The sequence below is a fragment of the Mytilus trossulus genome, chromosome 11, assembly GCF_036588685.1.
Source record: "Mytilus trossulus isolate FHL-02 chromosome 11, PNRI_Mtr1.1.1.hap1, whole genome shotgun sequence".
NCBI lineage: Eukaryota > Metazoa > Mollusca > Bivalvia > Mytilida > Mytilidae > Mytilus > Mytilus trossulus.
In genome coordinates, this window is record NC_086383.1 from 7,840,847 (window position 1) to 7,859,014 (window position 18,168).

Sequence of the window (18,168 nt, forward strand, 5' to 3'; positions counted from 1 at the left end):
GAACATCGTTAACAACTTTTATAACATTTAAAATTAATAAATGGAACGGATTTCTATTCAAGTAAAAACATACAGCTTTCTTATGAAAGTATTCGACTGCATTGCTTTTTTATGAACAAGGAAGCTATGAACATTTGTCTTGAAGGTTTTTCTGTTAAAGATAATAATACATATTTTTGAATTAGTAACGCTCTATATATAGCTTGTTAAAAATAACATTACCTGTGCTTATTCATAGTATGTTTGATTATTGTCGTAATATTATTCAGATAATATTACATTCAAATATTCTATATAGTGCACAGATCATGCACATGATGAACATACAACAGAAATATAGAGATTCAGAAACAAGGAAAACGTTTAGAAAGATTATAACTGAATGAGATTTTTCTTCCTGGTGATAAGGTTCGTATATTTACATTTTCTTGTTAAGGTCTGTTTCTTAGTGTCATTGATTGATTGATTGATTGATTGATTGATTGATTGATTTATTCATTCATTGATTTATTCATTCATTGATTGATTGATTGATTGATTGATTGATTGATTGATTGATTCATTGATTGATTCATTTATTCATTCATTCGTTCGTTCATTCATCCATTCATCCATTCATTCATTTATTCATTTATTCGTTCACTCATTTACTCACTCAATCATTGATTCATTCTTTCTTTCTTTCATTTATTCATTATTCCATGCATTCATTCATTCATTCATTCATTCATTTATTCATTCATTTATTCATTCATTCTTTCATTCATTCATTCATTCATTCATCCATTCGTTCATTCATTCATGCATTTATTCAATCATTCATTCATTCATTCAAACATTTATCCATTTATTCATTCATTCATTGATTTCTTCATTCATTCATTCATTTCTTCATTAATTAATTAATTAATTCATTCATTCATTCATTCATTTATTCATTCATTCATTCATTCATTCATTCATTCATTCAATCATTTATTCATTTATTCATTCATTCATTTATTCATTCATTCATTCATTCATTCATTCATTCATTCATTCATTCATTCATTCATTCATTCATTCATTTATTCATTCATTCATTCATTCATCCATTCATTCATTCATTAATTCATTCATTCATTCATTCGTTAATTTATTCATTCATTCATTCGTTTATTCAATCATTCATTTATTCATTTATTCGTTTATTCGTTTATTCATTTATTCATGCATGCAAAAGATGAGGACTGAAAAGGGGCTTCATTTAAATGAAATTGGTTGCTATTATATTTACAGTATGTGAAGGGAAACGATTGCACATGCACTTGTCGTTTGTATTGATTTACTTTTAATGGCACTTGATTTTACGGAAACCATATTTCCTTCTTAAAACATAAAGTTTTAAATGTTACATTCATATATCTATACTAAAAAACTTTAAATACCTTATATTATCAAAATGTTTTAAAATTACAGTTGATACATGTGATTATATCGTTAGTGATTACAAGGTGTGCTTATGTTCCGATTATATTTTGTGATTTCCGTGTTAGATTTTTACTGTATCAGTATGTACAGGACATTGTACTTCGTAAATTACCGGGAAATCTACAATATTGCAAACTAACTATGTAAACAATATGTGAACACAGCTTTACCACACATATATGTTCCAGTCAATATTCAAAACAAATTTCGTGGTGAGTATGTATTGTGGAATGTGTAGAGAGAAACAAAAAATAAAAAACAACGTTGTCGATGAAAAAAAAAGATAGATACGTATCTGGTTTGGAGAGTCAGATGTTACATGCTTGACTATATCGGGATTTTAGTAACAGCCTGCTTCTGCTATGCTCGTCAGATATTACATAATTGATTTGGGTTTGATTTTAGGGATAACCTGCTAATGCTGTAATGAGTCAGATGTTACATGATTGATTTTATTCAGACTTAATTATCTGTCTGCCTTTGCTGTGATGTTCACATCAGCTGTACCTAGATATATTCTTCCTACCATGACACAGTATCAAAGGAATGTATATGCCCCAACACAGATGGCACAGATGAAGACAATTCCAATTGGCATTTTCACTACAGTAAGACTGTGTATTACTGGAAATAGGATACTAAAACGTTATATAACACTGATTGTATTATTGTTAAATTGTTTCTTTAAATATACCTCTCTACATCTCTTCAAATGTACCATGTTATTCATAGATGAATGTATTAAGGATTTCTAGAAAAAACCTAACGAAGGACGTTTGAAGATATCTGATAAAAGAAACATTAAAACTCACTGACAAACATCAACGAATTTCGTTTAAAGATTGGCTGGTCGGTTAAGATCATAAACAAATAATTTTAGATTTTTAACAAAAACCTTTTCGCTTCATCACAATGACGTAGATGCCATAATGTTCAGCATACGTAATTTATCAATACTATATGTGTATATTTTAGGGCCTTCATTATGTTCATATCAACGCTTACATGGATAAGATACATTTGTCAGTTTTTTTTAAAAATTCTTGCGACACGTCCCTGTTTGTGCTGATTGTTCACTTAACAGTATATGCTCAATCAGAGTCTTTCATGTTAAATGAACATTTTATATAAAAGATTTACGATATGTGGTAGGCTGGACAATGAGACAACTTTTCACCAGATACAAAATGTCGCGATGAAAGAAACTGTAATCGACATTTTTCTTTTATTAATATAATAGCACGCTATAAATGAACTGTTATGACGTAAAGAGTAAAATAAAATTATCAAAGAAAGAAGACCTTTTTTCAAGTTTAAATATGTTTCTTAAGGGTTCATCTGCAACAAACATTTTCAGATTAGCTTAACAGAAGATTCCCAGCTAGTTGGTAATGCAAGCAACTGTTCTTATGTAGACGAAATTATTTCTGCTTTCAATGATATACTTTATGGATTAACATTATGTGCAGACAACTTAGAAGAAACATCTGACATCATTCTACAGATACTAAACAATTGCTCTGATGAGACGATTTTGACATATTTTGTAGAAAGTTTGTTTGAAAAGGTATATTACTGTATAAAAAAGAAAAAATATAAACAAAAATACCGAACTCCAAGGACATTCCATAACAGCTGACATAACCAAATACATGAAATATATAATCTAAGAGAACAAACAAAAATCAACAGTTATATGTTTTAAGTAGACAGGACTGGCCATTATTATATCTACAAAAGTTGATGGCTAGCCAAATACACATAATTGGTAAACGTGATTAAAACTAAGGCACGGAGGTAATTATTGTGTACACGTACATCACAATCATACGACACACTAGACAGAAATACTGACAGATATACTTAAATTTATTGCAAAAGTGGTTGATATTTGACGGAATTATGCGTGCATGGACCGTAGACAACTACGTATGCTGGTATGCGAATGAAAAAAACAAACCTTTTGGTCTCAATGCTGTTATAGAGAAGAAACTTAATCATATAGACGATCAGAACTACATTTATTGATTAATTACATGAAAGTCCGCAGACAAGAAAATACAACGAATAAGGCAAATGTTATGGACAGGTAAACCTTTCAATAGAACATGTACTCAAAACATTATTGCGTTGCATTGATGAATCTGTTCTTAGCACATTATTGAATTATCTCGATTACTAATGAAGGTCAGAGAAAATTAAGTTTTGCATTATTCAAATATATATTTGTCTGCGATTCCCTTAGTGTTTGCTTTTTATCTTAATTTTCTAATCGATTGGCGAAATATATTCCGCAATGCAATAGTCATACATCGATTAAGCTATAACAAATCCGGGGTAAATACTAAATCCAACACATTGAACAGCAACTACAAGAAACTGGCAACATACACGGAAACGGACTATTTGATAACAACTGCCATATTCCCGACTAGGCACATGAAATGTTAGAAAACATAGGGCGATGGAACTGGTTTTGTGGATAGAAAAAACATACATTTTTATTTTTTACGACTTGTTTATCTATTTCACATGCGTTGTTGATAGTATATTATTGTTTTGTATATCTCCAGTGCATAAGTGATACAAGTTTTCAAAATACGGGAGCAAAACTTGTACAGTACCTTATTTGTAAATCAAAGACAACACAGGCTTTTGCCAACTTTAGAAATCTTTTTCTTTTGAGGTAGGTTTACAGTTTATTGTCCCAATTTTACTGATTGCTATGTTAATAATGAGCAATCTATACATGCCATGATTTTAAAACCTGAATATTGCACATGTTGATAATGCTGATTTATGGTATATAGATATACATGATATAGGAATATGTGGTATGAGTGCCTACGAGAAAACTCTCCATCCAAATAACAATTTATAAAGTAAACCATTATAGTTCAATGTACGGCCTTCAACACGGAGCCTTGGCTCACATCGAACAACAAGCTATAAAGGGCCCCAAAACCAATAGTGTAAAACCATTCAAACGGGAAAACCAACGGTCTAATCTGTATAAAAAACGAAAAACGAGAAACACGTATAAATTACATAAACAAATGACAACTTCTGTACATCAGATTCCTGACGTAGGACAGGTGCAAACATATATGTTCACGTTTGTTTTTTCTTTAATCACAGATGCAAGGAGGAATATTTAAAGAGCTCGGAAACAATACTTCGACTCTGCCGGTTGGCGATTTTCATTGGAGAGTTGTTTTTTAATCAAGGAGTAAGCAATCTATTTTTTTTTTATCAAGATCACAGATGAAGAACATTTGAGAACTGTTCTTCTCAACATTGAAACATTATGGATAATAGTTTGTTGAACCTATTTTCAAGCAATGTTGTGCTATAGTTAAGCTCTCTTGTCTTTGAATATAAAGTTTTCATCAACTACTCAAGGATTTATTCTTAAAATAAATATCTATACATTAAACATATCAAAATTGGAAAGATTTAGGATTCCTTTATTTTTTACAATAGAACAAGAAAATACCAATGAATCTACTTGTAGAACATTCTTTCAAAGCAAGACTAGCCTGCATACAGAAGGCAAATACGTACAAAGAAAACAACAACAAAGTGCATTTAAAAATGCCTTATTTAATCGAATATTTTTTCGACTTTCTATTTTCATGAGAATAGTACATCGATGATCACATGTCTCCTTGATTTTAATGACATTTGTATTTGTGGTTTAAAAATGGGTAAACTCTTGTTTTCCATTCGTTTGGTCTGTTTGAGCTTTTGATTTTGCCATTTTATAAAATATTTTCTGGTTTGAATGTTTTGAAGTTTGGTATTTTTGTTTATTTACTTTTATAAATAAAATTTAAGAATTGTTTTATATCTTTTTGTCAAGGTAGCAGATGGACATATTGTTCAAGGTATACCTGTCTTAATGTATTTGATAAAAAGTATGCTGCTAGTTCTTCTTGAACATTCAACAGATGTTACTGTGTCATGCGCTGTACAAATATTAAAGGTATTACTATCTTTTTTTGTCTGGTCAATAAGTAAAAGACTTTGTTAAAGAAAAACAAGAACCTCTTTTCATATCTCGTCGCGATCGCAAATTATTGATGGAATGAAAATGTCTGAATTGAAATAAAAGGTAAAAACAGTATTCAATTACTAGTATGGCCCGTTGAAAATGAATATCCAAAATTGTCAGCACGAAAAGGTTATTTCAATGAGGGCGCAGCCCGAATTAAAACTAACTTTTAAGGGTTGACAATTTTTGATATTCATCGATTCCCAGGGGCCACAATTGTTTTATTATACCGAACTTACAGTAGAAAGGCCTTTCGAACACTTTCTATATATTTTAAACTTTACATAACAAAGTCAAAGACACGATGACCTTTGCAAATACATTTGTGTTTTAAAATTAAATTCCTAGAATGTACAACAAAGATAGAATTTTTTTGTAAAATATTGATGGTTATTCACCGATAGTGGAAATTTTAGGGCTGTTCGTCCTTCCTTGCAATTGAATGAAAAACAATTGAATTATTGCATGTCACATGATAACATTTCACCTAATAGAATTGTTTAAATATGTGTAAGGTATTATAATAGAAATTATACAATATAAGGTTCTTCAGTACAACGCAATGATAACAAAGTATATATATATTTCTCATAACCTTGGTACTTCTCAACCAAAAGGATAAAAGCTTACAAACATGATGTTCCAATTATTACACATTGTATTCCATTTGGGCAAGCATTGATTATGTACATGTAATAGTATTACTCGCAAGTCATTTCAAAATGATCATCATCATATGGAAAAAAAACATTTTTTTATTATCTTGGAATTCCACATCGCAAAATACGCACACTTGTGCATCTATAAATTTGTTTAATGATTCATGTATAATATGCATAATGTTCCACAGGATGCAGACATTTGTAGACCTGACAAAAAACTATTCAGCGAGGTATTCCTATTTCTCCAAGAATTACAGTCGTGCAATCATTTAAGCTCGTAAGTTTATCTTTTAAATCATATCTATGATTGTAAATAACATATGTCAAATAAAGATTATTTATTGTTGATCTTCAAAATATTATATTATTTTGATTAAATCAAATATTAAAACTACACAACAACACAAGAACACAAGCCCCAATGATAGGTCTCATGGCTGGTATGGCTATTATGTTTGTCCCTTTTTTAGGTCTTTTTCAGCTTTTCACATTTATTTTTTTGTTTACGATTTTCAATATTTAGGGCCCGAGTATCCCTGAGATGTACGTATTGATGACATGTGCATCTGGTGCAGTTAAATGGTACTGTGGATTCATTTATTTTCGTGGGTACCAATTTTCGTGGATTAAGGAAAACTCACATGTTCGTGGATATTTAATTTCGTTGCTTTGCAGAAGATTGCATACAATCCTATAGGAAATTTGTCATTCGCTGAACACTTAATTTCGTGGTTCATCTATACGAACGAAATCAACGAAAATTGGTATCCAAGGAATAATAATGAATCCACAGTACTGTAAAACTAGTTGAAGATTGAGATTGTTTCGTTCACAACGTATTAATCAACACTCAGCCAACAGTTACAGTGTCTTTAAGATTCTTAAAAAAAACGTTGGTTATTAATTAAAATACCATTCAGTATTATAAAAATTCATTCCTTTAAGGTTGCCTACATACAAATTATATTTCAAAATGGTTCAACAACTATCTGGTGAGACATCGGAAATGTTTTATAAAGTTTGAGGCAGAGGAAGCTATGGTGTTGTTTCTTTTAATTTTAGTTCTGGAGGTTATACTAATGGAAACCAATCAGAAAGGTTTGGGTTGTTTTAAATGATCTTAATTCTTTGATACTCTGTTTTTTAAATTTTATAAATGTTAGACTCATATGAAAATTAGTCGAGGTAGATTAGCAGATACGCACAGTTAGTACCAACGGAAATATCGACAATTTGTTAACAATTATACCCCAAGTTCGAGAAATAGAATGTCAATAAGAAAGTCTGATCACTAAAGCCGTATTACTCCATGCAAAGCAGCATTTGGTGAATATATTTATTAAATCTTTAGTCTTCACTGCTCTTCGCATTCTTTTTAAACTACGTAAACTCAACTTGCGACAGTAACAATGTACGTTTTACGAAGGCCAAGCGTACAACATAATACAGTCATCTCCTTATTCCAATTATTCAATTTTCAGAAAAACAACGAAGTCGATTGCATGTTTGCTTGATCCGCTGGGTCAAAGTGGTTTGTCAGAGCTACCACAAGTTTCTTCCATAACGGAAAATGAGGTAGGTTTGAACAGGTCTACTATTTAGTGTTTCGTAGATGATTAAACACGAAAGCATTCAGACTTTCAATAAATTGTGTTTATACAGGAAATGCTCAACTCTGATGATAACATTTGCTTAATCCAAGTTAAAGGTTTGGTTGCATTTCTTAATCCCTCCTTTTCCCTTGCAAGTTTTTGTAAAACAATCAAAATATTTTTTTACATCTGAAATGTTTCTTGAATTCCCTACAATATAACGCTGGACTAGAATATGGCAAAACTGTCTTTATCCAAAACGATAAACAAAATAAAATTTATTGTTTAAAATAAATTTATTGTTTCAAATAACGAGACCGTTGAATATAAGGGGGCAATCCTTCGAACCAAACAAATAAAGAGTTTGATCGATATACTACCTATTATTTATGTATCACTCGTACCACGATAACTTTCACATGCCAAATGAGCTAAAAAAACAACCCTTAATCGATGTAAGTAAAACTGCTACTTTCTGCATTTCGGTAAGGTACCATACACAAAAAGATGTGCTATGATTGCCAACGAGAAAACTATTCACAAGATACCAACTTGATACAGAAATTAACAACTGGCTAGAAAGATCACTGGAATGTTGCTGGAAATAGATAGCTCGGAATTGATTCACATATTGGAATCAAAGAGTCACTAGAGGCTAAGGTTTGTAGTTGAAAAAAGTAATGAGGGTTGATACATGCAAACTACATTGCAGATTGATTTTGCCCTTTTTGCCTTCTCAAATAGCATTTTTGCGTGCTTTGCCAAAAGGACAAATTTGAGTTACGGCCAGAAATTTTTCTACAATATTCTTGCACAAAATTGCCCAGAAATGCCATAGTTTACCCATTTTGTATTGTTTTGGCTATATATCATTTAAAAACTATAACAGTAAGAGATGAACATTCAAAATAGAATAATAATTGTAGAAAGAGAGCCACAGTGAAGAGAGACTCAAAAATGAGAACAATTATCAGCCATACAAGTCAAAAAGAAAGAAAAAAACACGGCTAAGCTTTTGTATTTAAAACAATCACTGTATTTTTACTTCCTGTTACATAATTGCTTTCTATGATCATATACGTGCCTATTGCGTCATCATTTTACCATACATTAATATCTCAAACTTTCAAGTATCGAAGTGGGGTTTTTTATAACTAAAAAGATAGGAATGATATTTTAATCAAATCAAGGATGCTCTTTGGTATAAGCATGATCAATTTGCAGCATTTTTTAAAAGTTGATTATTAGTTTTATCCCGATATTATATAATAGTCATTATAAAATTTCCTAGAATTATTGAACCCCGCCAATGAGCATATGTAAAACGAGGAAACGTTAAAAAGAGGAAACATTTTAAGTGTTTTTACCTGTATTCTCTTAATTTCATCTTGCCTGTGACGAACTCTAGACATAAATATGCTAATGAAATGGTGAAAACTCTTTGTTTAAAGTTTCGTTTGTTTAAAATTGGACAATAGTTATCAAAGGTACCAGGAATATAATTTACAACGCCAGACACGCATTTCTTTTACACAAGACTCATCAGTGAGGCTCATATCAAAATATTTATAGAGCCAAACAAGTACAAAGTTGAAGAACACTGAAGAGTATTCAGGATCCAAAATTCCAAAAAGTTGTGCCAAATACGTCTAAGGTAATCTATGTCTGGGATAAGAAAATCCTTAATTTTTCGACCTCGATACTTTATAACATACAGCTGATGTATATGTCTGGTGTCCTTCTTTTCGTGGTTCAATGTATTTATCTTTGCTGCTGCGTGTTTGTATAAAAACTCTACAAATTCATCAATGACCAATATCACCGTTATCATGGTTATTTGAAAATATTGTAGGATTAAGAAGCCGTTGCTATACTGCAAGCTCATCATGCAAAAGAAACACAGGTAGCAATAAATTGGCTAGTAATAAGTCAATCAATATTTTGCAACTCTCCCTCTCTATCGTTATGACAATCTAATGAAATATCAATCTTCAGTTCAATATATTTATTTCAGGTTTTACAACTGCTCACCAACAGTATTTGTATTGGAAAAAATCAAGTCAGTTGATTATATGCCTTCTATTTAATTTATCATTATTATTTTAATACTGATAAATTCTTTTAAAAAAATGATGATGCTGTGGTTATTTAATTATGTACAACATCAAATACAAGAGGTGATTCTTCATGGGGAAACAATTAAGTTTTTTGTTTTGAAACCAATAAGACAATAGATATAAAATTTCGATAAATAAGAATAAGCGGAAACGCAAGTCATACAATTTTCAGTTGCCACTGACAGCTTCCATGTTGGCTGAATTCCCACAACAGGAACAAAAGCAGTTGTTGGGAGAGCGTCTATTCCCTCTGATCCAAAGTATGTACCCTGTTCTTGCTGGAAAGATAACTGGAATGTTACTGGAAATAGACAACTTTGCATTGTTACACATGTTGGAATTGAAGGAGTCACTTGAGTCTAAGGTTTGTAGGACAAATGATAAAAGATGAATGTCTGTGCACTCTATGTTCTACATCACTATATACTAAGAATTATCACACAGTGCACTATATTTCAAACGATTTGGCTTTTTGCAACTTTCCGAACACAATAATTAACACACGATTATATAGAACATTGAAAACTAAATTCTTTTTGTTCACTTGACAACTAGTCATTATGAGTTTTTGTTATCAGGTATCTTCCGCGTAGTTTTCCTTCGACGGTGTCTTTGAAAATAATTTCTTTGAACTGAACAGATGCATATGTCCGTTTCCTTTCACCTACTGTTAATGGTTCAGTATATCTATGAGGTTTATTATTTTGTTTGTTTGTAAGACTGAGAACTCAGCACCACCATGTATACCTAAAAAAAAGGAAACAGTAGTATACCACAGTTCAAAATTCATAAATCGGTTTAGAAAAAAAATCCGGGTTAGAAACTAAAAATGAGGTTAACATCAAATATAAGAAAACAACGACACAACAGAAACAGAACACTAAACTGCAACACACACAGAAATAATCTATGATATAACAATGGCCATTTTCCAGACTTGGTACTTGACATTATAAGAGAACAACGTTGGGTTTTGAGCCAAAACTAGCACTTTTATGTTAAAGTTAAATATAACACTAAATAACACCAGTAAATGAATGGAATACAGAATAAATAAATGTAAGAACACACAGGACAAATAATTACACAAAATATACAATACAATAAATGTGAAGTACATTTTGACCACGAAACAATATAGTTCATTTCTACAAGACACACAATACACACAATGAAGTGAACAAAAACAAACGACATTGCAACACACACGAACACACTATACGACAAAAATAGCCATTTTCCTAACTTGGTACATGACATTTCTTTTAGGAAAAAAGGTTGGTCGAACCTGGTTTTGAAACTAGCAAATCCTACCGCTTTTATGGCAATGTTGAATATAACATCAAAGTAACAACATAACATGACAGCACTACAAAGAAATAAATGGGAGAACATACAGGTATTAACAGTGTACTGTTATACCACTGGCACAGGTTAGGGGGAGGGTATGGATCCCGCTAACATGTTAAACCCCGCCATATTATTGATGTTTGTGCCTGTCACAAGTTAGGAGCCGGAAATTCAGTAGTTGTCGTTGTTTATGTGTTATATATTTGTGTTTCGTTCATTTGGTTACATAAATAAGGCCGTTAGTTTTCTTGTTTGAATTGTTTTACATTGCATAATCGGGGCCTTTTGTAGCTGACTATTGGCTTTGCCCATTGTTGAAGGCCTTACAATGACCTACAGTTGTTAATGTTTGTGTCATTTGGACTTTTGTGGATAGTTGTGTCATTGGCAATCATACCACATCTTCTTTTTTATAGGACAGAGAAACATACATATATAATAACTATCACCATTGATCACAAGGTACTAGGCTTTTAATTTAATATGCTTAAAGCGCGCTTCGTCTAATTAAGACTCACCAGTGACGATCAGATGAAAAAAGTCGGAAGGCTTAAAATAGTCCAAAGTTGAAGAGCATTGAGGACCAAAGTTAAATAAAACCTGAACAAATATGGCTTAGGTTATCTACCTTGGATAAGAAAATCCTTAGCATTTAAAATAATTTATACTTTTGCAAACAGTAAAATGACTGTATGAATAACCTTTTACAACACATATTTTACAGGTACAAGAAGCTGTCGGTGTACTGCAAGCTCATCAAGCAACCGAAACTGCCACAACTGCCATAGAGGTAACAAGTTACGAATGGTGTCATGGAATTCAAATCAATGTAGATACTAAGGCTGGATAATTTCAGAGATTTTCTTGTTTCTATGATTACATGTATAAACATTACAATCAGTTCTCAACATATACAGATAAACTTTTAAAAGTATTAATCTAAGTTGTAATCATAAATGTTATCAGCTAACCACGCATACTTGCCGACATTACTTTTAATAGCAACACTGTACGCCATTTCCATTCCAAAAGTTATATAGAAAAATTAACATACTACAGTGTCATAAATCCTTCCCTAGATTTACAAAGAAAATGTCAAAGGAATCGCTAATATAAATCTTCAATAGGCGACTATAAAAATAATACATAGCTGAGACGGTGATAGAGCAAATTGACACCCCTAGAAAACATTGTTAACTGCGTCGAAGTAAAGGTTGACAATGATTTTTCGAGGGGTACTAATCTGCTTTTCACTCTTTCATCTATTTATATGCAATTTATGTGTTATTTAATGTATCATACTGAATGTCCTATCATTTTTGTCTTTAACAAATTTATTTTATTTCATATAATATATGACGCAAAGTACATAACAACGTTAACGGGTATTTGAACAGCATTGTACATGTATGTAGTTACTTGATGTAAATTTAATTCATTGTCCTTTAAACTATCGGTTTTTGATTTTTCATGCCAAGAGGGTGACTTTAAAAAGAATGTTAATTAACAACCTAGTATTTCACAGGCAAATGTATTTCAATTCATATAAATTTCACGTGATATTCACCTCAAACGAGCTTATACATGAAACTCACATGACATCATTTCTTTGTGAGTGTGAGTTTCATAAAATCCAATGTGAAACTCCGATGTGATAAATTCGCGTGATAATTTTAACGTGAGATTCATTCAAATCAAAGGAAATGGTGAATATGTCAAAGCGACAACCATCCGACCACAAAGCAGACAACAACCGAAAGCAACCAATGGGTCTTCAATGTAGCGAGAATTCCCGCACCCGTAGGTGTCCTTCAGCTGGCCCCTAAAATATGCATAATGGTACAGTGATAATAGAGGTCATACTAAACTTTCTAAATAAAGACTAACAAAGGCCAGAGGCTCCTGACTTCGGATAGACGCAAAATTGCGGCGGGGTTAAACATGTTTATGAGATCTCACCAATATTTATATAGGCATCTTTGTTATTTCCTAAACAAATAATATAATTAAAATGCCATATTTCGATTGGCTACACATGCATTTGTTCACGTGAAATTCACATGAACATTTTCAAATGAATTTCATGTATAAGCTAATTTGAAGTGAATCTCACATGAAATTGTTCATTGTTATTTCATGCGAGATTCATTTGAAATTAACGTCAGCAAATACCTGTTTAGCCAATAGAAATATGGAATTTTAAGTATATTATTTGTGTAGGAAATAACAAAGATGCTTATATAAATATTGATGAAGACCAAGAAAATTTCCTTATTTATATCACATGAACCAGTATATATTTGTTTAGGGGCTTACTGAAGGACTCCTTCGGGTACGGGAATTTCTCGTTGCATTGAAGACCTATTGGGGACCTTCTGCTGTTGTCTGCTCTATAGTCGGGTTGTTGTCTCTTTGGCACATTCCCCATTTCCATTCTCAATTTTATGTAGTCTGATCAACAAATTAAAGATTGAAACAAATCTTAAATTCGAAATTTTTAGAAACATCATTGTCGCTCCACATAGATGTATCAAGAATGGCAAGAATAGACGGCACATTTAAAAACAATGTATCTTCAACTGTTGATATACACAAAATATTATGCATTGATCTTAACATTCTAAACATCTCATCCATGAACATTTCCAGAAATTTATCAATATAATATATGATTTAATTTAAAACAATGGTGTTATACTGGTCATGAAAAACTTGTAGAAGATGCGGTTATCTTTTTTAAATGTGCCTGTTCTTAAAATATCAGAAATGTCATTGTTAAAGTAATCTATACAATTAGAGTTATCTGCCTTTGTTTATAGAATCAACTACAACCAATGTTTTTACAATGCAATGTTTAACTTTATTTGTTGTTTAACTTGTCAATGTGACCGAGTGTTATTAAAATAAGGCATACTACTATAATTATTATTAGTTCTCCTACTGAAAACATTAACAAATCTTTACCCTTCAGAGCTTACAAGCTGTTTGGTTCTATAAAGGAGTGTATCAATTAGTAAACATGCATCAATTTATTTGAAGACGACTGGCATCTTTGATGAGTATTTACATGCTTGATTTGTTTATGATTTTAGGGACAACCTAATGGTATGATGAGTCAGATGTTCCCATCAGCCGGACCAGGGTATATCCTTCCTACCATGACACATGGACAGATCAACTTCTTTGTCCCAACACAGGTACCACACATGAGAGCAAGTCCAAGATGGCCAATACAGCTTAGGCAGCCTACACCAGCTAGTGGTATGTATAAAAAAGGCAGATATATTAAAGAAGATGTGGTATGATTGCCAATGAGACAACTCTCCGTAGGAGACCAAATGACACACACATTCAATAATATGGGTCACCGTACGGCCTTGAATAACGAAAAATGCCAATGGAGCAAATTACGCTTCAAATGGCTCTGAAATGACAAATGTAAAAGATTTCAAATGAGAAAAACGAACGGCCTTATTCATGTAGAAAACATGAACGAAAAACAAATATGCAACACATCAACAAATGACAACCACTGATAATGTATAATTCCCAATTAGATGATTCTACACAGAGACCAAATGACATATAGAAGTAGATATGAACTTTACCTCTCTGTACAGCTGTCACAAATGAGCAAAACCCATCTACCATAGTTCTAAAATGACAAGTGTAAAATAATTCAAACAAAAAAACCAACGGCTTGATTAATTAAAAAACAATGAGAGAAATACAATATGTATTACATAGATTTTTGAAGAAAGGTCTTCGGAGATATTACAGCTAAATGTCTAATGCTTGTAGAGTAAATTGTCGGTAGGCTTGCTTGCTCTGTTTGTATAAACGTTAATTAAAATTTTGTAATAAACATTGACATCACCAAACAATATATATAAATATATATTTATAGCCATTCTATAACATGAATAAATTAAATTTAGATTTGTTAACCTAAAATTTCTTGATAGACAATAATTTCTAGCCTGCTTTGTATAACAATGATTCTTTCTATTTCAGGATTCCAGAATATGCCTGGACAACAGGTCAGACTAGGCAATCCTGCTGCCGCTGGAGCAAGACAACCTGGTCAAGGTAACATCCGTGGTGGCATGAATGCTCGTCCCATCACAGGACAGTCTGGCACTGGACAACCACCACGCATGCCGCAGTCTTTACCAGGCAGAGGACAAGTGCCTCCCCCAGCGGTTGTAATGAACCCAGCCAGCAGGTATTCGGCTACACAGATGAGAAACTCACCTCAAACTGGAAGACACCAAAACATGGTTATGCCTCAGGTAGGAAGATATAGTCATCTGGGGACAACTGAAGTTCTGAGTAAAAAAATGATTCATATTGGTCCTGAACTGCATGGCTTATTAAAACATGGTTTCACAGTTGGAACAGTTATGCGGGGCCTACTGAAGGTCTCATTCTGAGTAAATTTTGTTATTTCATATAGGTCCTGAACTGCATGGCTCTTCAGAATTTGGTTATACCACAGTTAGATATAGCTTGTTTTCTGGGGCCAAGTAAAAGTCTAATTCTGAATGAAAATTTGATTTTTTGATGGACTGAACTTAGTGGTTTTACAATGCATGGGTCATCAAAACATGGTAATGTCACAGATAGGCATACTTACGAATTAGCATATTTTGTTTTCAAATAAAGGATCTATTCTTAGCGAGAAGTTGATTATAATATGAATAAAAAAAATATGACCCTTACAACCACTTTTGTAAAAAATAATCTCCGAAACTGAAAGAAAGTAAAGAATAAGATCTTGGGAAATATGTCATCTTAAGATTTCATGTTCTCTTCAACTTCTTTTGTATATTGATATTCATCTCATAACAAAAACAGGCTATTTTGGGTTTTCTATAAGGGGCCGCATTTCAAGTTTAGTTTTTCACTACATGGAAATTAAGAATAAAAGACTGAAAGAAAAAAGAAAGTGATAACCGCTTCATTTAAAGAATATATAAAGAAAATTATACAGTGTGACTGAATGTTCATGCTAGAAAAATATTATGTCTCTTAGAAATACACTATTGATTGCCAGTATTAACACGTATAAAAATATATAATTTTGTTTCAGCCTCCAGCCCGAGGAGGAGTAATTCAAGTTCAAGGTCAGGGGCTTCTGACCTCTATCATGTTGGCTGATGCCCCTCAACAGGAACAGAAGCAGATGTTAGGAGAACGTCTGTTCCCTCTGATCCAATGTATGTACCCAGACCTGGCTAAAAAGATCACTGGAATGTTACTGGAAATAGACAACTCTGAATTGTTACACATATTGGAATCAAAAGAGTCACTAGAAGCTACGGTTTGTAGGACAGATTCTTAGTTTAAACATATTTATACATACTGGATTTTGAAATACGTTGTTGCAATTTATATTAATTCCTTTGTACTTTGCTGGCTTGTAGCGGTACGGCGAAAGTGAGAAAAGCAATGGAGTTAAAATGACCCATGATAATCTGTTTATCGCTATTATACCTATGATGACATTAATAATTTGTTTTGACAACACCATGTTCAACCTTAGTATTTCATAACATTCAACTCCGCTAAAAAATGAAATTATCAGTCAGCTAGATGAAAGAAAAGTTCCGTAAAGTAGCGATATTTTCTCCGAATAATACCGGAAATAAATTAAGAAATCATTGCCATGATTAACTTGTTGATACAATTCACAACCGGATTGGTTTGTTATGCTGTTATGTTTGTATCCAGTAATTTTTGACATCGCTGTAATTAATCAACCATATGTTTCAATTGTTCAACAAAAATGAAAATGATATATATTTTTAGGTAAATGAAGCCGTTGCTGTACTGCAAGCTCATCAAGCCAAAATAACTACACATGCCACTGAAGCAGCAAACTAAAGAGGGTACAAAGGAAACCGCAATAGAGTATATCATAAGGGCAGATGATTGGAAAGATTTTATTGTTACCATGACTACGAGTATTTATAAACTTTTTTGTTAGATATGTTTGCCAATTTGTTTATTATTATTGTATATTTATCATGTAGTTATATGATTTTGATTGTTTATTTTTCCAAAAATTGTATTTAATAACCAGTGTCTCACTATATACAGTTGGTTTAAAGCTTTTGTCAGCTTTTCTATTAATTTTTAGGAAAATGTCAGAATTTAAACTACTTTGTTTATCAAAGATTAGTGAATTCAATGTTATTTCTTGAAAAAAACATTTTAAAACTAATATCCAAAAAAGTTTTTCAAACATTCAGTGTAACAGGTTAGCGATTGAAAATCTTGTTTTAACTATCGCCTTGGTGAACCTGCATGAACGAGAAGCTGTTTTGAAACGGATACACATATTTTATCACAACATACATATCAAGTTTGCATTTTGGTTGTGTTTCTTCTACTGTTCTAAAGTAATGTTCTTTCCGAATAAGGAAAACAAATGTATTTTTTTTCCCATTCTCATTACTTTAGTTTGCCTCAGAAACTTAAAAACTATTCTTGATACCAATTTAGATCAAGTATACATTTGGGTAGCGTAGCTTTTATCGTTCATGAGTTATCTCTCCTAATCACTGTGCTTAAACGGCCGTGGGTAACTTAAGTTACCCACAGCCCAAGATGGAGACGCCTGGCTTCGGTTAGGAAGTCTGCTCCTAAATAATTACAATACCATGAATGCAAAAGAAATGTTCAGTAATTAATAAGTTACATAAATCTTTTAGGAAAACTCTGCAATGTAAAACGTGGTTTGTTACTACAAAATATACGATTACAGCACGATTTGCCAAAACACTTATGATGTCCGTAACTTCAAAACAACTTGTCCGTAACTTTTTTCCTTATACCAATAGGGATGTTCGTAACTTTAGCATGATGTCAGTAATTACTTTAAAAGAATCTTTATTCGAGAATGAAAATATTTTAAAAAA

At 32.1% G+C, this 18,168-nt stretch overlaps 1 protein-coding gene across 3 annotated transcripts; it reads left to right on the forward strand.

The window, feature by feature from the left end:
• The first annotated feature begins 243 nt into the window (after positions 1-243).
• Positions 244-17,156, forward strand: LOC134690688 (uncharacterized). Of its 3 annotated transcripts, none has more exons than XM_063550695.1 (14): positions 244-408; positions 1,876-2,078; positions 2,828-3,037; positions 4,044-4,156; positions 4,609-4,699; positions 5,333-5,455; positions 6,375-6,463; positions 7,668-7,761; positions 10,068-10,259; positions 11,970-12,035; positions 14,338-14,506; positions 15,260-15,537; positions 16,338-16,568; positions 17,057-17,156. In XM_063550695.1, the coding sequence occupies exons 2-14, from the start codon at positions 1,959-1,961 to the stop codon at positions 17,129-17,131; spliced, it is 1,851 nt and encodes a 616-aa protein (XP_063406765.1). In that variant the 5' UTR covers positions 244-408; positions 1,876-1,958; the 3' UTR covers positions 17,132-17,156. The 3 variants fall into 3 exon arrangements, with proteins under 3 accessions (XP_063406765.1, XP_063406767.1, XP_063406766.1); XM_063550697.1 differs by lacking the exon at positions 244-408 and adding an exon at positions 1,390-1,493; XM_063550696.1 differs by lacking the exon at positions 244-408 and adding an exon at positions 1,511-1,682.
• Positions 17,157-18,168: the final 1,012 nt, after the last annotated feature.